We start from the raw sequence: 15750 nt of genomic DNA, 5'->3' as shown, positions 1-15750 counted from the left end.
TGAGCTCTACAGGGCCTAAGGAAGCTAGCTGCTTTTGGACAGCTCAGGACCTAAGGAACCATGGTGAGAAAGAAGTTTCCCAGGGCTGTTGTACCCCATGCCAGACAACAATGCAGTGATGGAAACTGACACAGTGGTGCACAGCTGGCAAAGTCCCCTACGTATATTTCCTCATTTGAATCTGAAAGAGCCCTGAGAAGTAGGAAAGAGAGGTAGTGTTGTACCCATTTTACAGATGAAACATCTGAGGTTGAGTGGCCCAGAGTAACACATCAACAGAAGGAAACATGCATTTATTAAGTGCTTTCTGTTCGAATTGGGGATATAGAAACAGATATAAGCCAAAAGACCATCCCTACCTTCAGGGACATTACATTCTAATGGGAGACAATACACAAGAGGGAGTTGAAGGGAGAAATGAAAATGCTCCACAAACTGAGGAACAGGATTATGGAGAAGAGAGTTAGCCTGGCAGGGGTATAGTCTAGGGTGACTTTGAAAGACTCAAGATGATGAGAAGGCTGGTTATGTGTTGGAGGTGGAACTCAAACTCAGGTCGGCATGTTACTTTACATGTATAGATATGAGCCATGTAGAAACAAGAGGCCTGGGTCTTGGTTTTCTCTTTTCCATAAGAGGATTTATTAGATGATTTAACAAATATTTTTAAACTATTTATTGTGTCCTTGTACTCAGTCCTAAGAAGAGGTCATTTCTAAGGGCCCCCCCCCCCCCAGTTCTGATATTCTGTGTTTTAAGGGCCCTCCCAGTTCTGACATTCTCTATTCTAAGGGCCATCTTAACTCTCAAGTTATGTCTTCAAAGGTCTTAGAGAGAGCCTTGTGATAGAGGTCTTAGAATATCAGATCTAGATAGGATCTTAAAGACCATATAATTTAATGCCCTCATTTTACAGATATGGAAATTGAGGCAATGCTTTGTCCTTAGTGTCCTTAGTGGTAGAGCTGAGACCAGAACCCAGTTATGGGCAGTTTCCTGCCACCCCAGTTATGGGCCTTTCTCCCCTGTTGCCTTCCAGTGGGGTCTCCACCAGGCTCAGTTGCCAGACAAACTTTTCAGAACTGTCAGTTCCACAGTCCACAGGGCTAAACCAAAGTGATTCCCTGAACTCTCTAATGCTAGGACCAGGTTCACTACAGCCACTTCTCCAAGACTGACCAGTGAGGCAGGAATGGCCGATGCCATTCCCAGTATGGTTAACCCCTCTGGGCTTCAGTTTCCTCACCCTGAAAATGTGAAGGTTGGAGTCGATGACTTGGAATCTTGATCATAGGATCATACATGTCAAGATGGAAAGGAACTCAAAAGGCCATTTAACCTAACTTGCTCATTTTACAGATGGGAAAACTGAGGTCCACAGAGACTGAATGACTTGTCCAAGGTTACGTAGGTAATATGTGACAATATTTGATTTCAGATCCTCTGACTCTGAAAGTCATGCTCTTCTCTAACCCTTTGGGCATCAACTTCCTATCACAGCTCCAACTCTACCTATAAGGTGCTGTGATTTGCTGTGTATGTGCTTCTGAAATGTCTAACTGAGCCTCCAGATCCCAGTGGGGTTCCAGAAGAACCAGCTACCATTTACTGAGTGGCACTTCCCTTGCTGAAACAAGTTTGGAAATCTGTTCCCAACCCCTGGTACTGCCAGTTTCCTTAGCCCAGACCATCTCCCAGGCCAGAGCCAGCCCTGGGGGGAGAAAAAAGACAATCCTAGTATACTGTCATTTTGTCCTAGTAATAATGCCTATTTCTAAAGTGCTTTATCATCATATAAGCCTTTGAGCACCTCTGGGAAGTGGGCACGGAAGGGCTGGTTATGTCTGTTGTAAAGGCTGGGAAAGTGAAATTCTTCTAAAAGTCAGTCAATCAGAAATCAATCATACAACATCCTAAGTATTGGGGATACAAAGAAAAGCAAAAGACAGTTCCTGCAAAGAGAGAGGTAACATGGGAATGATGGGGATATAGAGAGTAGATAGGAAATGACCTGAAGGAGGAAGAAACTTGCTCAAGGCTGCCCAGTGGTAGTGCTGGGATTAGAAACGCAGTCTCCTCTAGGTCCAGTGCACCCAAGGGGCCTGACAGACCATCTAATCCATCCTCCAAGGCATCACTGTGACAACATTCCCAACAAATGGTCATCCCCAGCTTCTTCTTTGAGCTCTCCAGTGTTGGGGAGCTTCCCATTCAATTAATCAACAACCTACTATGTGTATATCACTAAACATTTGTTAGGCACCTACCATGTGCCAGACAAGGTACTAGGCTGTGAGAAGATAAAAGAAAAAAATGAAATAGCCCCTGCCCTCAAGTTTACATTCTCTTGCACAAGTTGATACAAAATACATAAAGAAAATAAAAAGTAATTTGATGGGAGAGACACTAGCCACTGAGGGATCCAGAGAGGTCTCCTATAGGAGACAGCACGAGTTGATCATTAAAAGTGAAGATTCTAAGGGGCAAAAGTGAGAAGGGAAGGCGTGGGGGCAGCCTGGGCAAATGCTCAGAGGAGTCTGGAGATGGAGTTTCATGTATGAGGAGCCACAGGTGGGTCAGCTTGCCTGGATCAAATAATTAGTGAAGGGGATTTCTAATTTATATAAATTATATAACTTATAATAAGCCTGGAAAAGTAGGCTGGAGATGGATTTTTGAAGAGCTACAAACATCAGAAATAAGAGTTTGTAGGTGTTTCTAGAAACAGTAGGGAGTCACTGAATTTTATTGAGCAGGTGAGTGCATAGTAAAACCTCTGCTTTAGGGCTGTTATATGAACAGCTGTTGGTAGGATACACTAGAGAAGGAAGACACCCATCAGGAGGCTGTTGTAGGAGTCCAGGAAGAAGGTGACAAGGGTCTAAGTTAGGGTGGTGGCCATACAAGTGGAAAGGAAAGTAGAACTGACAAAACTTAGCATGTGACTGGGTGAGGGGAGCAAGGAGCTGAAGATGGTTCTGAAGGTTTGAACATGGCGAACTGGAAGGATATGGGCATCTCTGATTGAAATAGGAAAGTTCAGGAGAGGATGGAACATGGTTTTGAACAAGGGAGCCCATTCCTTAGTGGGGCAGCTCTGATTGATAGTAACTCCCCTCCCATGAGGAAGTGATAGGTGTAAACTGACAGAAGAATTCAGTATAGAACAAAGGAAGTTAGAGTTAAGGCCCAAGGACCTTAAACTATAGAATGGTAGAGCCAGAAAGGGAAGGGTCTAATGCTAGAAATGGAAAATACCATGGAGCATAGACCATAGACTCTCAAAGCTGGGAGGGACCATGCCCCAAAACCCATTCTCTGCTCTGAAGTCTAATACAGGAGCAACTACATGCAAGCTTCTGTGTACAAAAAGGGCAGAGTGGAGATATCCTATAGAAGGAAGGCAGAAAAAAAAACTGCTTTCAGATAGGTTTGGCTGAGACTTGAAGGAATCCAGGGAAGTCAGGAGATGGAGATGACAAGGGAGAGAATTCCAGGCATGGGAAACAAGTCATTGAAAATGGTCAAAACATATATAATGTATATCAATTTGCTTATTGTCTTAGGGAGAAAGGAGGGAGAAAATTTGGAACTCAAAACTTTATTAAAAAGTGAATTAAAATTGTCTTTACATGTAATTGGAAAAAGTAAAATACTGTTTAAAAGAAAAAAAATGCCCAGAATGGAGAGATGGAGTATCTTATTTGAGGAACAGAAAAGAGGCCAGTGCTCCTGGATCTAAGAATCCATGCAGAGGAGGAAAGTGTAAGAAGATTGGAAAGGGAGATTATAGAAGGTTTTAAAAACCAGACAGAAGGGGCAGCAAGGTGGTGCAGTGGATACAGCACCAATCCTGGAGTCGGGACAGAACCTGAGTTCAAATACAGCCTCAGATTACTAGCTGTGTGATTTAACCCCAGGTGCCTCCAAGGGGAGAATAAAACCCAAATAGAAGATTTTGTCTTGGATCTTGGAGATAATAGGGAGCCACTGGAATTGCACCAACACTCCCTCCACATTGGTCTTGGCTTGTAACCTTTTCAAATTGAAGAATTTACCATTAGTAAGGATAGCTGACCTTAATGCCATGTTCATCCTCATGGAAAGCATTTGACAACATGGCTGAAAGCATCATGCTAAAAAGCATGGGAGTAAGCACACAGTCCTGTTTCACTCCATTGGTGACTGGGAAGGCACAAGAACATTGTCCACTATCCAGAACCCAGGTAAACATATCATGAAATTGATGTAGAATGCTGATGAACTTCTCTGGGCAACCAAATTTTGACATAATTTTCCATAAACCCTCACGACTAACAGCGTCAAAGGCCTTGGTCAGATCTACAAACATTGTGTACAGACCTCTGTTCTGCTCCTGGCATTTCTCCTGGAGTTATCGGGCAGCAAACACCATATCGACTGTTCCTCGGCCCTTTCTGAAGCCACGTTGACTGTCAGGTAGATAACTATCTTCCAGGTGAAGGATCAGCCTATTAATAAGAATTCTAGCAAGAATCTTGCCAGCGATGACTAAGAGAGAAATCCCCTTGTGATTGTCACAGGACAATCTATTTCCTTTACTTTTATAGAGATGGACAATGGAGGCATCCTTGAACTCCTGGGGGACAACCTCCTCTTGCCATATAACCTGGAAAATTTCAGTCAGCTTTTGTATGAATAATGGTCCCCCTACCTTGTAAATCTCAGCTGGACTGAGTACGAGGGTGGCATGGTCAGACTTTTACTTTAGAAAAATTAATTTGACTGCTAAGCAAAGGATGGACTAGAATAGAGAGAACCTCAGGGCGGGGAGACCAGTAGGCTCTTGCTGTAATCCAGGTGTGAGGTGATTAGGGCCTGTACCAGGATGGAAGCAGTATCAGAGGAGAGGAGGGGGTATATACAGAAGATATGTTATGAAGAAAGAATCGACAGGACTTTGGAACTGATTTAATATGAGGAAGAGGAAGAAAAAGATTGAAGACTTAAGGATAACATCAGGCTTGGGTGACCAGGATGATGGACGTGTCCTTGGTACCACCTATGGAGAGGGCCAGCCTTGGAGTTTGGTTTTGGACATTTTGAGTTTAAGATATCTAGGGAGCCTCTAGTAGGAGATATATGGGAAGAAGTTGGAAATGAAAGGCCAGCAATCAGGAGAGAGGTTAGGATTGTTTAGTTCTGGAAATGATCATTGAATCAATGAGAGTTAATGAAATCACAAAAGGAGAAGAAGGTCCAGGGCACAGCCTGGGGGAGATGTGGCCCAGAGGGAGATCAAACAAAAGAACTGTCAGATAGAAGAGAACTAGGAGAGAAGAGGATGATGAACAGCATGGAAGACTGCCGAAGGCTTCTAGGATGAGGATGGAGAGCAGACCATTGGATGTGGCAGTCAGGAGATCACTGGTTCTGTGTTGAGGTCAGGCTGCTATAAGAGAGAGACAGAGGGAGGGACGGAGGCATGTAGACCATAGAATGTCAGTGCTGGGAGGGACCTCCATCTAGGCCAGGCCCTTCACTGTGCAGGCCCATGGATGGGAAGTGGTTTGACTATGGTTACAAGGCAAGTACATGCCCAGTGTAGGGTGGGGGTAGGAGACCCCAGGACTTTGATCTGCTAGTTTGCTCTAGGAGGGTGCTAGCATTCTGTCCCTTAGCCCCTTGCCATTCTCTTGTTTATGGTTCCCACAGGAGCCGGAGCTATAAATCCTCCCACCATTGAGGGGACAAAGTGAAACACAGACTTGAGGAAGGTGTTTTCCAACTTTCTGTTTGATTGCAGAAGGCTGGTGGAAATTGGGTAACAGGAATCCTTGTGCATCATTCTGGCCCATGTTTGAGTGACAGAGCTGGCATGAAGGACATGAGTAGGAAGAATTTAGAACTTTTCCTGGCATCTGAAAATGAGAAAGAAATCTGCCTTTCAAGAAGTCATTTTTATAGTCAGAGAATACCAGAGGTGGAAGGGCCTTTACAAATCAGAATGTCAGAGCTGGGAGGGCCCTTAGAACATGAGATGTCAGAACTAGGAGGAACTTTGGAACAGAGAATGTCAGAGCTGGGGAGACTCTTAGAAGACAAAATATCAGAAGTGGGAGGGTCTTTTGAACACAGAACATCAGTATTGGAAAGGCCCTGAGAACACAGGATGTCAAAACTGGGAGAGCCCTTAAGACAGAGGGCAGGACTGGGGAACCTGTAGCTCTCTAGGTTCTCAAGTGCTGCCCCTTGATTGAATCCAAACTTCACAGAACAAACCCCCTTAATAAAAGGATTTGTTCTGTGAAACTTGGACTCAGTCAAAAGGTCACATCCAAGGACCTAGTCCATGTGTGGCCTGGAGGTTGCAGGCTCCCCACCCCTGCCAGAGGTGTCAGAGCTGGGAGGGACTTGAAAACATCAGACCAGGATATACTGTCAGACCTCAGAGGGACCTCCAAGATCATCTAATCTTAACCTGGGGTTCACAGACTGTGAGGAGTCTGTGAATAGATTTCAGGGGGAGAGTATTAACTTAGAATGGAAAAAAATACACCTTTACTTCTATGTAACTGGTTTCCTTTGTAACCTTATATATTTTATGCATTTAAAAACATTCGGAAAGGGGGCGCCTTGCCACAAAAAATGTAGGAACTCCTGATGTTGCCCAACACTTATTTTATTGAGGAGCCAGAATAGAAGCCACCACTCCGGAATCCCAGTTTTGGACTTTTTCTTTCCCTATTATGCACCTTTGGTTGATCATTCAGTCAGTCAAACATTTTTAATCACCTACTGTGTACCTGGCACTGTGCTAAATGCTGGGGATACAAAGAAAGACAAAAGACAATTTCTGCCCTCAAGAAGCTTCCAGTCTAACCTGGGAGAGAACATGCAAATGACTATGTACAAACAGAATGTAGGCAGAGTAAATTGGAGATAATCAATGGAGAGCTTCAGGGTTTACCATTAAGGCAATTCAGGGAATGCTTTCTCTAGAAGGTGGGATTTTAGCTGAACCTTTTTGTTGAGTCATTTTTTCAGTGGTGTCCAACTCTTTGTGACCCCACTTGGGGTTTTCTTGGCCAAGATACTGGAGTGGTTTGCCATTTCCTTCTCTGACTCATTTACAGAAGAGGAAACTGAGGCAAACAGGACTAAGTGACTTGCCCAGGGTCACACAGTTAGTGTCTTGAGGATGGATTTGAATTTCTGTCTTCCTGATACCGGGGCTAGGCCCTCTATCCGCTGTGCCTAGGACTTGGGTTGGCCTGATTTTGCCATTTGTGTTAGAGCCTATGGGCATCTGCTAGACTCCCTTTTTGGTCTGTGGGACTGATCCCTCTTTGAGGCTGTATGTATGAGCGGGGTGGGGGAGGAGCTAAAGAATGGAACAGGAAATTACAGATCTCTGACTACGGCTTGATCAGGACCCAAGCCTAGAGTTGTGGTCACTGTCAGCCTAAAAGCCAGGAGCTCATGGAAGACTTCCAGCTTCCCAGGAATCCTGCTGAGGCTGCAGCAGGAAGTGAGCAGGTACCACACTGGCCTGGGGAGACGCTTTACTTCCCCTCTCAAGGCCTCAATTTCCTCTAATTCACATCCCTATTTTATAGATGAGGAAACTGAGGCTTACAGACCTTGTAAATATCTAATGTGCTAGGAAGTGGTTGCACAGGTCCTGAAAGGAACTGATGAACCTGGCCATTGTCCCCCTCTTCCCTGAATGTCCAGTGTTGCTGCCTCTTGGAAAGTGTGAGCCCCAGCCCCAGTAAGCTCACACAGCAAGTTTGTGGTTGTGTTGAAGGGTAGGCTTGGCCCCAGGAAGGGGAGAGAATGGCTTGGTTCTTTGACAAGGAGGCACCTCAAAGTGGGATCAGGTGTCTTTGCCAATTGTGTGACATTTTAAGGTCTGGATCTATGGTTGCAGGGAGAAGAGAGAAACATTGGAGAGCTCTTCAGTGTGCTGGCTTGGACAGGGTTATCCCCAGGGCCCCAGGCCAGTGCTTGGGCCCTCTGTATGGGGTCATTGGTTTGCTACTGTCTGATATGATCAGGACTGAGAGTGGGAGGATCTGTCTGGGGGCCTGGTGAGGAGGTCCCTCATCCATGATCTTGCAGCACTTTCCTGAACAAAGGCACCACCAGGGCCACAAGCAGGTAAAAAGCCTGGGAAAAAGGGGTGGATGTGACATGATCCTGGCCTGCATCTTGTTCCACACAAAGCCTGGATCCCAGGATCCTTTGCCCATTGGGCCCCTTCCTTTTAGGCCACTGCTGCTGCTGCTGTTCAGTTGTGTCTGACTCTGTGACCCCACTTGGGGTTTTCTTGGTGAAGATACTGGCATGGTTTGCCATTTCCTTCTCCAGCTCATTTTACAGATAAGGCAAACAGGGTTAAGTGACTTGCCCCAGGTCACAGAACAAGTAAGTGTCACACAGCTAGTTAGTGTCTGAGGTTGGATTTGAACCCAGGAAGATGAATCTTCCTGACTCCATGTCCACCTAGTCTTAGGTCATTACCCTCTTAATAAAGGGCAGAGCCAGAATCTGTCTGTTGGTCCAGTTACGGTTGGACCAACAGTCCCGGCCAATAAGTTATGACAGGTCAGGTGAGATGCCTGATGCCTTGGACAGGTGCCCCTGAAGCATTCCCAGGTCCCTGTGCCAGCTTTGGTACACAGTGAAAGGCGGTGCAGGTTAGTTAGGCAGATGCCAGTATAGTTTGGTGAATGCATTCAGGGTTCAGCAGTACATGTCTAACGCCTTGGGGCAGTCCTCTTTTAGATACCCCAACCTTGGCATACAGTGAGGGATGGGGGCATCCCTCCTGCCCTGGGCTAGTCCTTGCTTAGATACCCCAAGTTTGGCACACATTGGGGGGTGAGGGGCATCCCTCGTGCCCTGGGCCAGTCCTCTCTTAGGCGTCCCAAGCTTGGCACACAGTGGGGGGGACCTCCCTCGAGTCCTGGGGCAGACCTTGCTTAGACACCTCAAGCCTGGCACACAGTGGAGCACATCCCTCGTGCCCCGGGCCAGTCCTCTCTTAGGCGCCCCGAGCTTGCCACACAGCGCAGGCAGAACTCAACGCTCCAGCGCCGGGGATCGCTGCCTGGACCTGGGGGTCGGGGGTCGCTGGGGGCCCGGGCCACTCCCTCCCGCGCCCCTCTCCCGGCCCTGAGGCTCGGCCTCCTCTTGCACGTGGGCCGGGGGCCCTCCCAGCCTTCCGCCCAGCCCGGGGCCCGCCCCGCCCCGCCCCGCCCCTCCCCGCCCGGCTGGCCCGGGGGCGCGGCGAGATCGCTGCGGCTGCTCGCCTCCCGCCCACCCGCCCGCGCGCGCTCCTTCCGCGCGCGCTCCTCCTCCCGCCCCCGCGGAGCCCCACGCGCCCGGCGGCCTGGCGCGCGCCGCCCGCTCCTCTGCCCCCGCCCCCGCGCCCCGCGCGCGGAGCAGCCCCCCCGGGCTGGGCCGGGGCATGGCCACGGCCACGGCCGCGGGCGCGCGGCTCCCCGGGCGGCTCCCGGGCCCCGCGGCGTGCTGAGCCCGCCCCCCGCCCTCGGTGCATGCCCCGGCGGCCCGGCCCGGGCCCGGGGGGCGCCCGCCGCGGCGGACAAAGGGCCGGAGCATGTCGGACCCCAGCTACTGGACGGCCGCGCCGGCGCCGGGCCACCGGAGCCGCCTGGCCAAGGGCGCGCTCCTGCAGCGCTCCAAGAGGTACCGGAGCGGGGGAGGGCACGGGGCAGGGCCGCCGCCTCTGGGCCGCCCGCCGGGATCGCCGGCTGGGGCTGGCCGGGGGGAGGCGAGGGGTGGTGCCCCGGCGTGGTGGGGAGCCTCCGGCTGCTGGCCCCCGTCCTGGGAGTCACGAGCCCCAACTCCAGGTGGGCGTGGGGTGTCTGGCTGTGGGACCCCACGGGGCAGGTCCCTTTCCCCGGCCTCAGTTTCCCCCTCCTCCCTAAGGGGAACATACTGGCCAGCATCCCGGGCGGGGAGTTAGGGAGGACCAAGTGAGGTAACCGCGTGAAAGCATCCTCCACCTTCAAGCAGAGGGAGACGCTGGAGAAAGCGGAGATGGGGCTGATCTCGACCACTCCCTCCCCCTCTTCCAGTGATTCATCCCCTTCTCTGTTCCTCGGCCCTTCCCTTCCCCCATCTGGACAGTCTGGGGTTGGAGTGACCCAGACAGGACAGCATCTCCGGCTCTTCTTTCTGCCCCAGGGCAGCACAGGGAGACCCAGGGATACCTTATCCGTGGACTCCTGGGGTGAGGGCAACAGGCAGGGCTTACTGTCTGGGGTGTTAACAGGCCTGATTGTCTGGTCCTCCTAGTTAGAAGCCTTCCCCGTCTCTCCGACCCTGTTCCCTGCCCTCCCTCTCGCTGTTTGTCCAGGGCAGCCACAGCCCCTTGGTAGGGACTGGTAGTGCTGAGGTGTGAGTGAATAAGGGCAGTCCTAAACCACCTAACTGGAAAACCTCTTAGAACATCCTGGACTGTGGTCCTCCAACTAGATAATTATCCAGTTCAGCTTCTTTTACTACAGATGAGAAAGCAGAGCCCTGGAGGCCTCAGAGTTAGCCAGGGTCTCACAGCAAATAGGAGGAAGTAATAATCAACCCCAAAGAAGACTCTTATCTCTGGGGGGGACACTCAGGTACCAGATTCTCTCCTCCTGCCTCAGTTACCTGCTGCTCAGTATAAATGAGGGGGTTGGATGAGACAGTTCTAAATGCATGATCCTGCATCTAACTTGTGAGCCTCACAGGGCCCTGCAAGGAGGCAGGGGCTTGTGGGTTTTGTTATTTCTCCCTTTTACAGAGGAGGAAACAAAGATTTTTGAAAGGTTAAGGGGCTTGCTTGTGGTCATGCAGGGTCTCAGGGCTTTGGGCCCAGGACCCTGTCTGCCAGCTATACCAACAGGATTCCTAGCCTGGCAGAGCTGAGAAGAACTTTAGAAGTTTGACCCATGGGAATAGGAATGTGAGGCAGATGTGAGGAGGGAGAGCAGCCCAGGCATAGGGTGGCAGGCACAGCTTGGGCCAAGAAAGGGAGGGGGAAGGGAGCGGTGCTGCACAGAGCATAAGAAATGCTCACAGGAAACCACAGCAGTCTGTCTTGTCAGCCAGCAAGGCTGGATTAGAACCGGTACTCTGCTGTGATGTCGGAGCTGAGAGGGTCCTTAGAATAGAGAATATCAGAGATGGGAAGGCCCCTAGAACCCAGCATGTCAGGGATGAGAAGGCCCCTAGAACCTAGCATATCAGGGATGAGAAGGTCTGTAGAACCCAGCATATCAGGGATGAGAAGGCCCCTAGAACCTAGCATGTCAGGGATGAAAAGGCCCCTAGAACCTAGCATATCAGGGATGAGAAGGTCCCTAGAACCCAGCATGTCAGGGATGAGAAGGTCCCTAGAACCCAACATGTCAGGGATGAGAAGGTCCCTAGAACCCAGCATGTCAGGGATGAGAAGGTCCCTAGAACCCAGCATGTCAGGGATGAGAAGGTCCCTAGAACCCAGCCTGTTAGGGATAAGAAGGCCCCTAGAACCTAGCATGTCAGGGATGAGAAGGTCCCTAGAACCCAGCATGTCAGGGATGAGAAGGTCCCTAGAACCCAGCATATCAGGGATGAGAAGGCCCCTAGAACCTAGCATGTCAGGGATGAAAATGTCCCCAGAACCCAGCATGTCATGACTGGGAGGGTCCTTAGAACAAAACTAGAATGTCAGATCTGGCAGGGAAGGCAGGAAGAAAAGAGACAAACATTTATTAAGCACCTACTGTGTGCTAAGCACTTCACAATTATGAGCTCTTTTGAACCTCACAACAACCCTGGAAGATAGGTGCTATTATTATCCTTATTTTACAGTTGAGGAAGTTGAGGCAGACAGACACCAAGTGACTTGCCCAGAAGACTTGCCCACACAGCCAGTAAATATCTGAACCTGGATTTGAACTCAGGATTTTCCTGACTCCAGGTGCAGCGCAGGGTCCTCAGAACATGGAATGTTAGACCCCAGAGGGCTCTTAGCACGTTGAATGTCAGTATTTTTCCGAGCCTTGCTGGCAGACACAATTGCCTGCTGGGGTTTCCTGTGAATGGTGACCTTTGAGCATCTTTTTATTCTCTGTTCGTGGGTGTGTGTGTGTGTGTGTGTGTGTGTGTGTGTGTGTGTGTGTGTGTGTGTGTGTGAGGGGACTGACCTTCTCTTCTGATGTGCAGCCTGTAGGTTCTTGGGCTAAAAGTAGACCTAGACCATGGCGGGAGGTCAAGGATGGAGCCCCAAGATCACATTAAATGAAAACAATTTCTCCAAGGATCCTTTTCTTTTCCTGATTGAGTTGCTTCTTCGAGTCATTCATTCACCAAACCTTCTGTGAGCCCTTAGGGTTGGAGCCTAAGGACAAGCTCTCTGCCCTCAGAGGGGCCTAAAGTCGGCGAAAGCAAGAGTTCTTAACCCAGGATCCATCTGTGAACCTGATGTTTTTTTAAAAATTCTAACTATTTCAATATAATTGGTTTCCTATATTGATATTCCTATATTCCAATATGATTGGTAATCCTAAATGTTTTATTTTATGCATTCCAAAACCTTATTGTGAGATGGGGCCTTGGCCTTCAGTAGACCCGACTGCCTGAGGGGCACATGGCACAGAAGGACCCCTGGTCCAAGGAGTGGTGAGGGCTGCAAAATGGTGGGAGATGTCGTCTAGGACCTGGGAGAGGGAGGAAGGGGGGATTGGAGCTGGCTTCCTGGAGGCAGCATCAGAGCAGGGCCTCTAAGGATTGCTCCCATGCTCCAGGTCGACTCCTGAAAGTGGTAAGAGCTTTGGCTCCAAAGTCAGACGACCTGGCTTTAAATTCTGCCTCCTCTGCTTACTCCCTGTTGTGCAGACTTACCACCTTCCACAAGGCCCTCCACATCCAGGCCTCACTTTCCTTAGCTGTAAAATGAGAGAACTGGATTTGATGATCTCTTAAGGGCCCTCCTTGCTCCAGCTTTTCAGGAATCTTCCAGTTCTTTGAGACTGGAAGGATCACTGGGGACAGCAACAGCCTAGGAACATTCCCTGGAAGAGGTGCCCTTGAGCTAGGCCTTGGAGGAGAGGGAGGATTTGGGGAGGAGGAGTGTGTACCAGGGTAAGAAGAGGTAGGAACAGCTTCTCCTGCCCAGCTGAGACCAGTTTACCCCTCTGGGTGATAGTGATTTTCTCCCTCTCTTCTGGGCTCCCTCTACTGAGATCAGCCCTGTGATAATACCCTCATATGCTTTAAAAGGGGGGCAGGGTGGAGAGTGGGTTCTGTTTTTTGCCAGGGCAGATTTTCCGTTCAGCCTAATGTACACACGTACACATGCCCCGGGATCCAGCTGAGCATCAAGGGCAGTGCTTCCTCTCGACCCTACACAAGGCCATCAGTGGAGGGAGTGGCTTGGCCAGGCTCCCCTTTTGCTTCTCCAGGGTTGCTAGACTAGACTTCAAACAGGAGAGATAGAGCCAGCTCAGGACCAGCCAGCCATTCAGGGACAGGAAGTTTTGCTGAGGCTTGAGTCAGAGTTTTTGTAAGCTAGTTTTTAGCTGCCCCTAAGGAGAATGGGAGAAGGATAAGATGTGTGGATGGATGGATGGATGGATGGATTGATTGCTCCCAATCGCTGGAGGTCTCCAAGCAAGGGTGGATGATCCCTTACCAACAATGTTACAAAGTAGACTTCCTGTTCAGGAATAGACTAGATCACATATGTGTCCCCAGAGGTCCCTTCTCATTATTCTTGTGGGATTGTAGATTTAAAACTGGGACGTACCTTTGAGGTCATCTACCACAACCCCCTCATTTGACATTAGAGGAAACTGAGGCATAGAGACATTGTCAGTGGCAGAACTGAGGTTTTGAGGCTGGGGCCCTCTGCACTCTTTCAGAGCCCCATTCTCTAAGCACTTTTACCATGTGTCAGGCATTGTGCTAAGTGCTGAAGGTACGAAGAAAGGCACAAGACAGTTCCTCTCTCAGAGAACTTACACTCTAATGAGGAAGACAATGCTCAAACTAGGATGTACAAGCAAGCTAAATACAGGATATACAGGAGATGTTTACCTGAGGGAGGGGATCAGGATCCTTCTGTAGCAGGCTGGGTTGTAGCTGGAACTTAAAAGAGGCAGAAGGAGGAAATGAGGTAGGAGAGTGTTCTAGGCAGGAGGGAGGGGGAAACTAGAAGAAATGTCTAGAGATGAGGGTCTTGTTCATGGAACAGCTAGGAGACTCAAGTCATTGGATCAAAGAGTATGTGTTGGAGAGTAAGATACAGGAAGCCTGGGAAGGCAGGAGGGGGCCCCATTAGGAAGAACTTCGGACGTCAAGCAGAGCATTTTGCATTTGCTCCTGGAGGCAATAGGAAGCCGAAGTTTCTTGAGGACAGGTGTGATGCGGTCAGACCTGTGCTTTAGGAAAATCACTTTGGTGGCTGAATGGAGGATGGAATGGAGGGAGAGGCAGGAGCAAGCAGATGCACCAGCAAGCTGTTGCAGTAGCGTATGTGTGAGGTGATGAGGGTCTGCACTAGAGGGGTGGCGGAGTCAGAGGAAAGAAGGGGGCGGATTCAAGAGAATGCCAAAAAGGGGAGATCAACTAGCCCTGACAGCAGCTTAGATGAGGGGAGGTAAGATAGTGAGGAGTCCAGGCTGATGCCTAGGTTGGGAGACTGAGGACAAGAGCATAGTCTTATCCTCTACAGTCATAGAGGGAGTTTACAGAGACAAGGAGGCAGGTGAGAGTGTCTGGGTGCTAGAAATGGAAGAGTTCCAATTTAACTTGTTGAATTAAGGGCAGTCAGGGAAAAGAAGGAATCTTCATGGCCACCGAGGTAACCTTCTTGTTTTACAAGTCAGGAGAACTGAGGCAGCAAAGGAATGCCCCACATGGAGTCAGGGACAGACCTGGGACTGATCTTTACTCTTAGACTATTTGACCCTTGACATTCAGCAGTGTGTTCATTCAACAAACATTTGGTGGATAAAATGCTGGGCCTGGAATCTGGAAGACCTAAGTTCAAATCTAGCTTCAGGCGCTTACTGGCTTTGTGACCCTGAACAACTCTGCTTCTGTTTCCTCACCTGTAAAATGGGAATACTGCTTCCTTGTACCAATCTTCCTCACAGGGTTGCTGTGGGGGAACTTTGGGACCTGTTTTTACTACTGGAAATCCCCTTCCCCAGTTCAGAGCCTGGCTTTTCTCTTCTTCTGTGAAGGCCTTTACATAGTGAGTGCTCAGGAATGTCAGCATTTCCAACTCCATTTCCCCACCTGTAAAGCCTGCTCATCTTCCCTCCACAGGCTTAAAGAAGAATGCATTAGGAGGGACTCACACCCCTTATGAGGTGCTAATAGGTTTTTGTCCACCTTGGGTTGTGAAGGCTTCTTGATGCCCTCTCTTCCCCCTCCATGTACACGTGTGTGATAATTCTGTGCATATGTATTTACACACACAAGTACATACACATATGTGTATGTGTGTGAGAGGAGAGGGTTGAGAAGGCACCCGCTCCGGGAACTCTGGGGAGCATTGGTGGGCTCTGTGGGCAGTGCTTGGGTAGCTTTGTGGTGTGGGGGTTGAGGAGTGCGGGAGGCATCCTCTTTTCTTGCTTCTGTTCTTCCTTGTTGGATGGGAATAGCTCAGCACAGAAGGCTGAGGGGCACCTGTCCTGGGACTGCTCCTAAAGCATCCTTCTGGAACCTGGACACATCCGCTGACCTGACTATGCCAGCCTGAGGACGGAG

General features: G+C 49.6%; 1 protein-coding gene across 5 annotated transcripts in view; it reads left to right on the top strand.

The window, feature by feature from the left end:
* MAST3 (microtubule associated serine/threonine kinase 3) overlaps window positions 1–15750 on the top strand; it is an 85240-nt gene that overhangs the window by 22948 nt on the left and 46542 nt on the right. For 2 of the 5 annotated variants that reach the window (XM_072601668.1, XM_072601666.1), the window contains exon 1: window positions 9547–9693. The exons of the other annotated variants lie outside the window; for them this stretch is intronic. In XM_072601668.1, coding sequence (XP_072457769.1) covers window positions 9605–9693 — 89 coding nt within the window. In that variant the 5' untranslated portion in view covers window positions 9547–9604. Of the gene's footprint in view, window positions 1–9546; window positions 9694–15750 lie in introns of those variants that run through there. 5 annotated transcript variants of the gene reach the window in all.

This window comes from Notamacropus eugenii, chromosome 4 (genome assembly GCF_028372415.1).
Source record: "Notamacropus eugenii isolate mMacEug1 chromosome 4, mMacEug1.pri_v2, whole genome shotgun sequence".
In the NCBI taxonomy this organism is placed as follows: Eukaryota; Metazoa; Chordata; class Mammalia; order Diprotodontia; family Macropodidae; genus Notamacropus; species Notamacropus eugenii.
The sequence above is the reverse complement of the archived record's forward strand: the minus strand, read 5'-3'. Positions and strand labels throughout refer to the sequence as shown.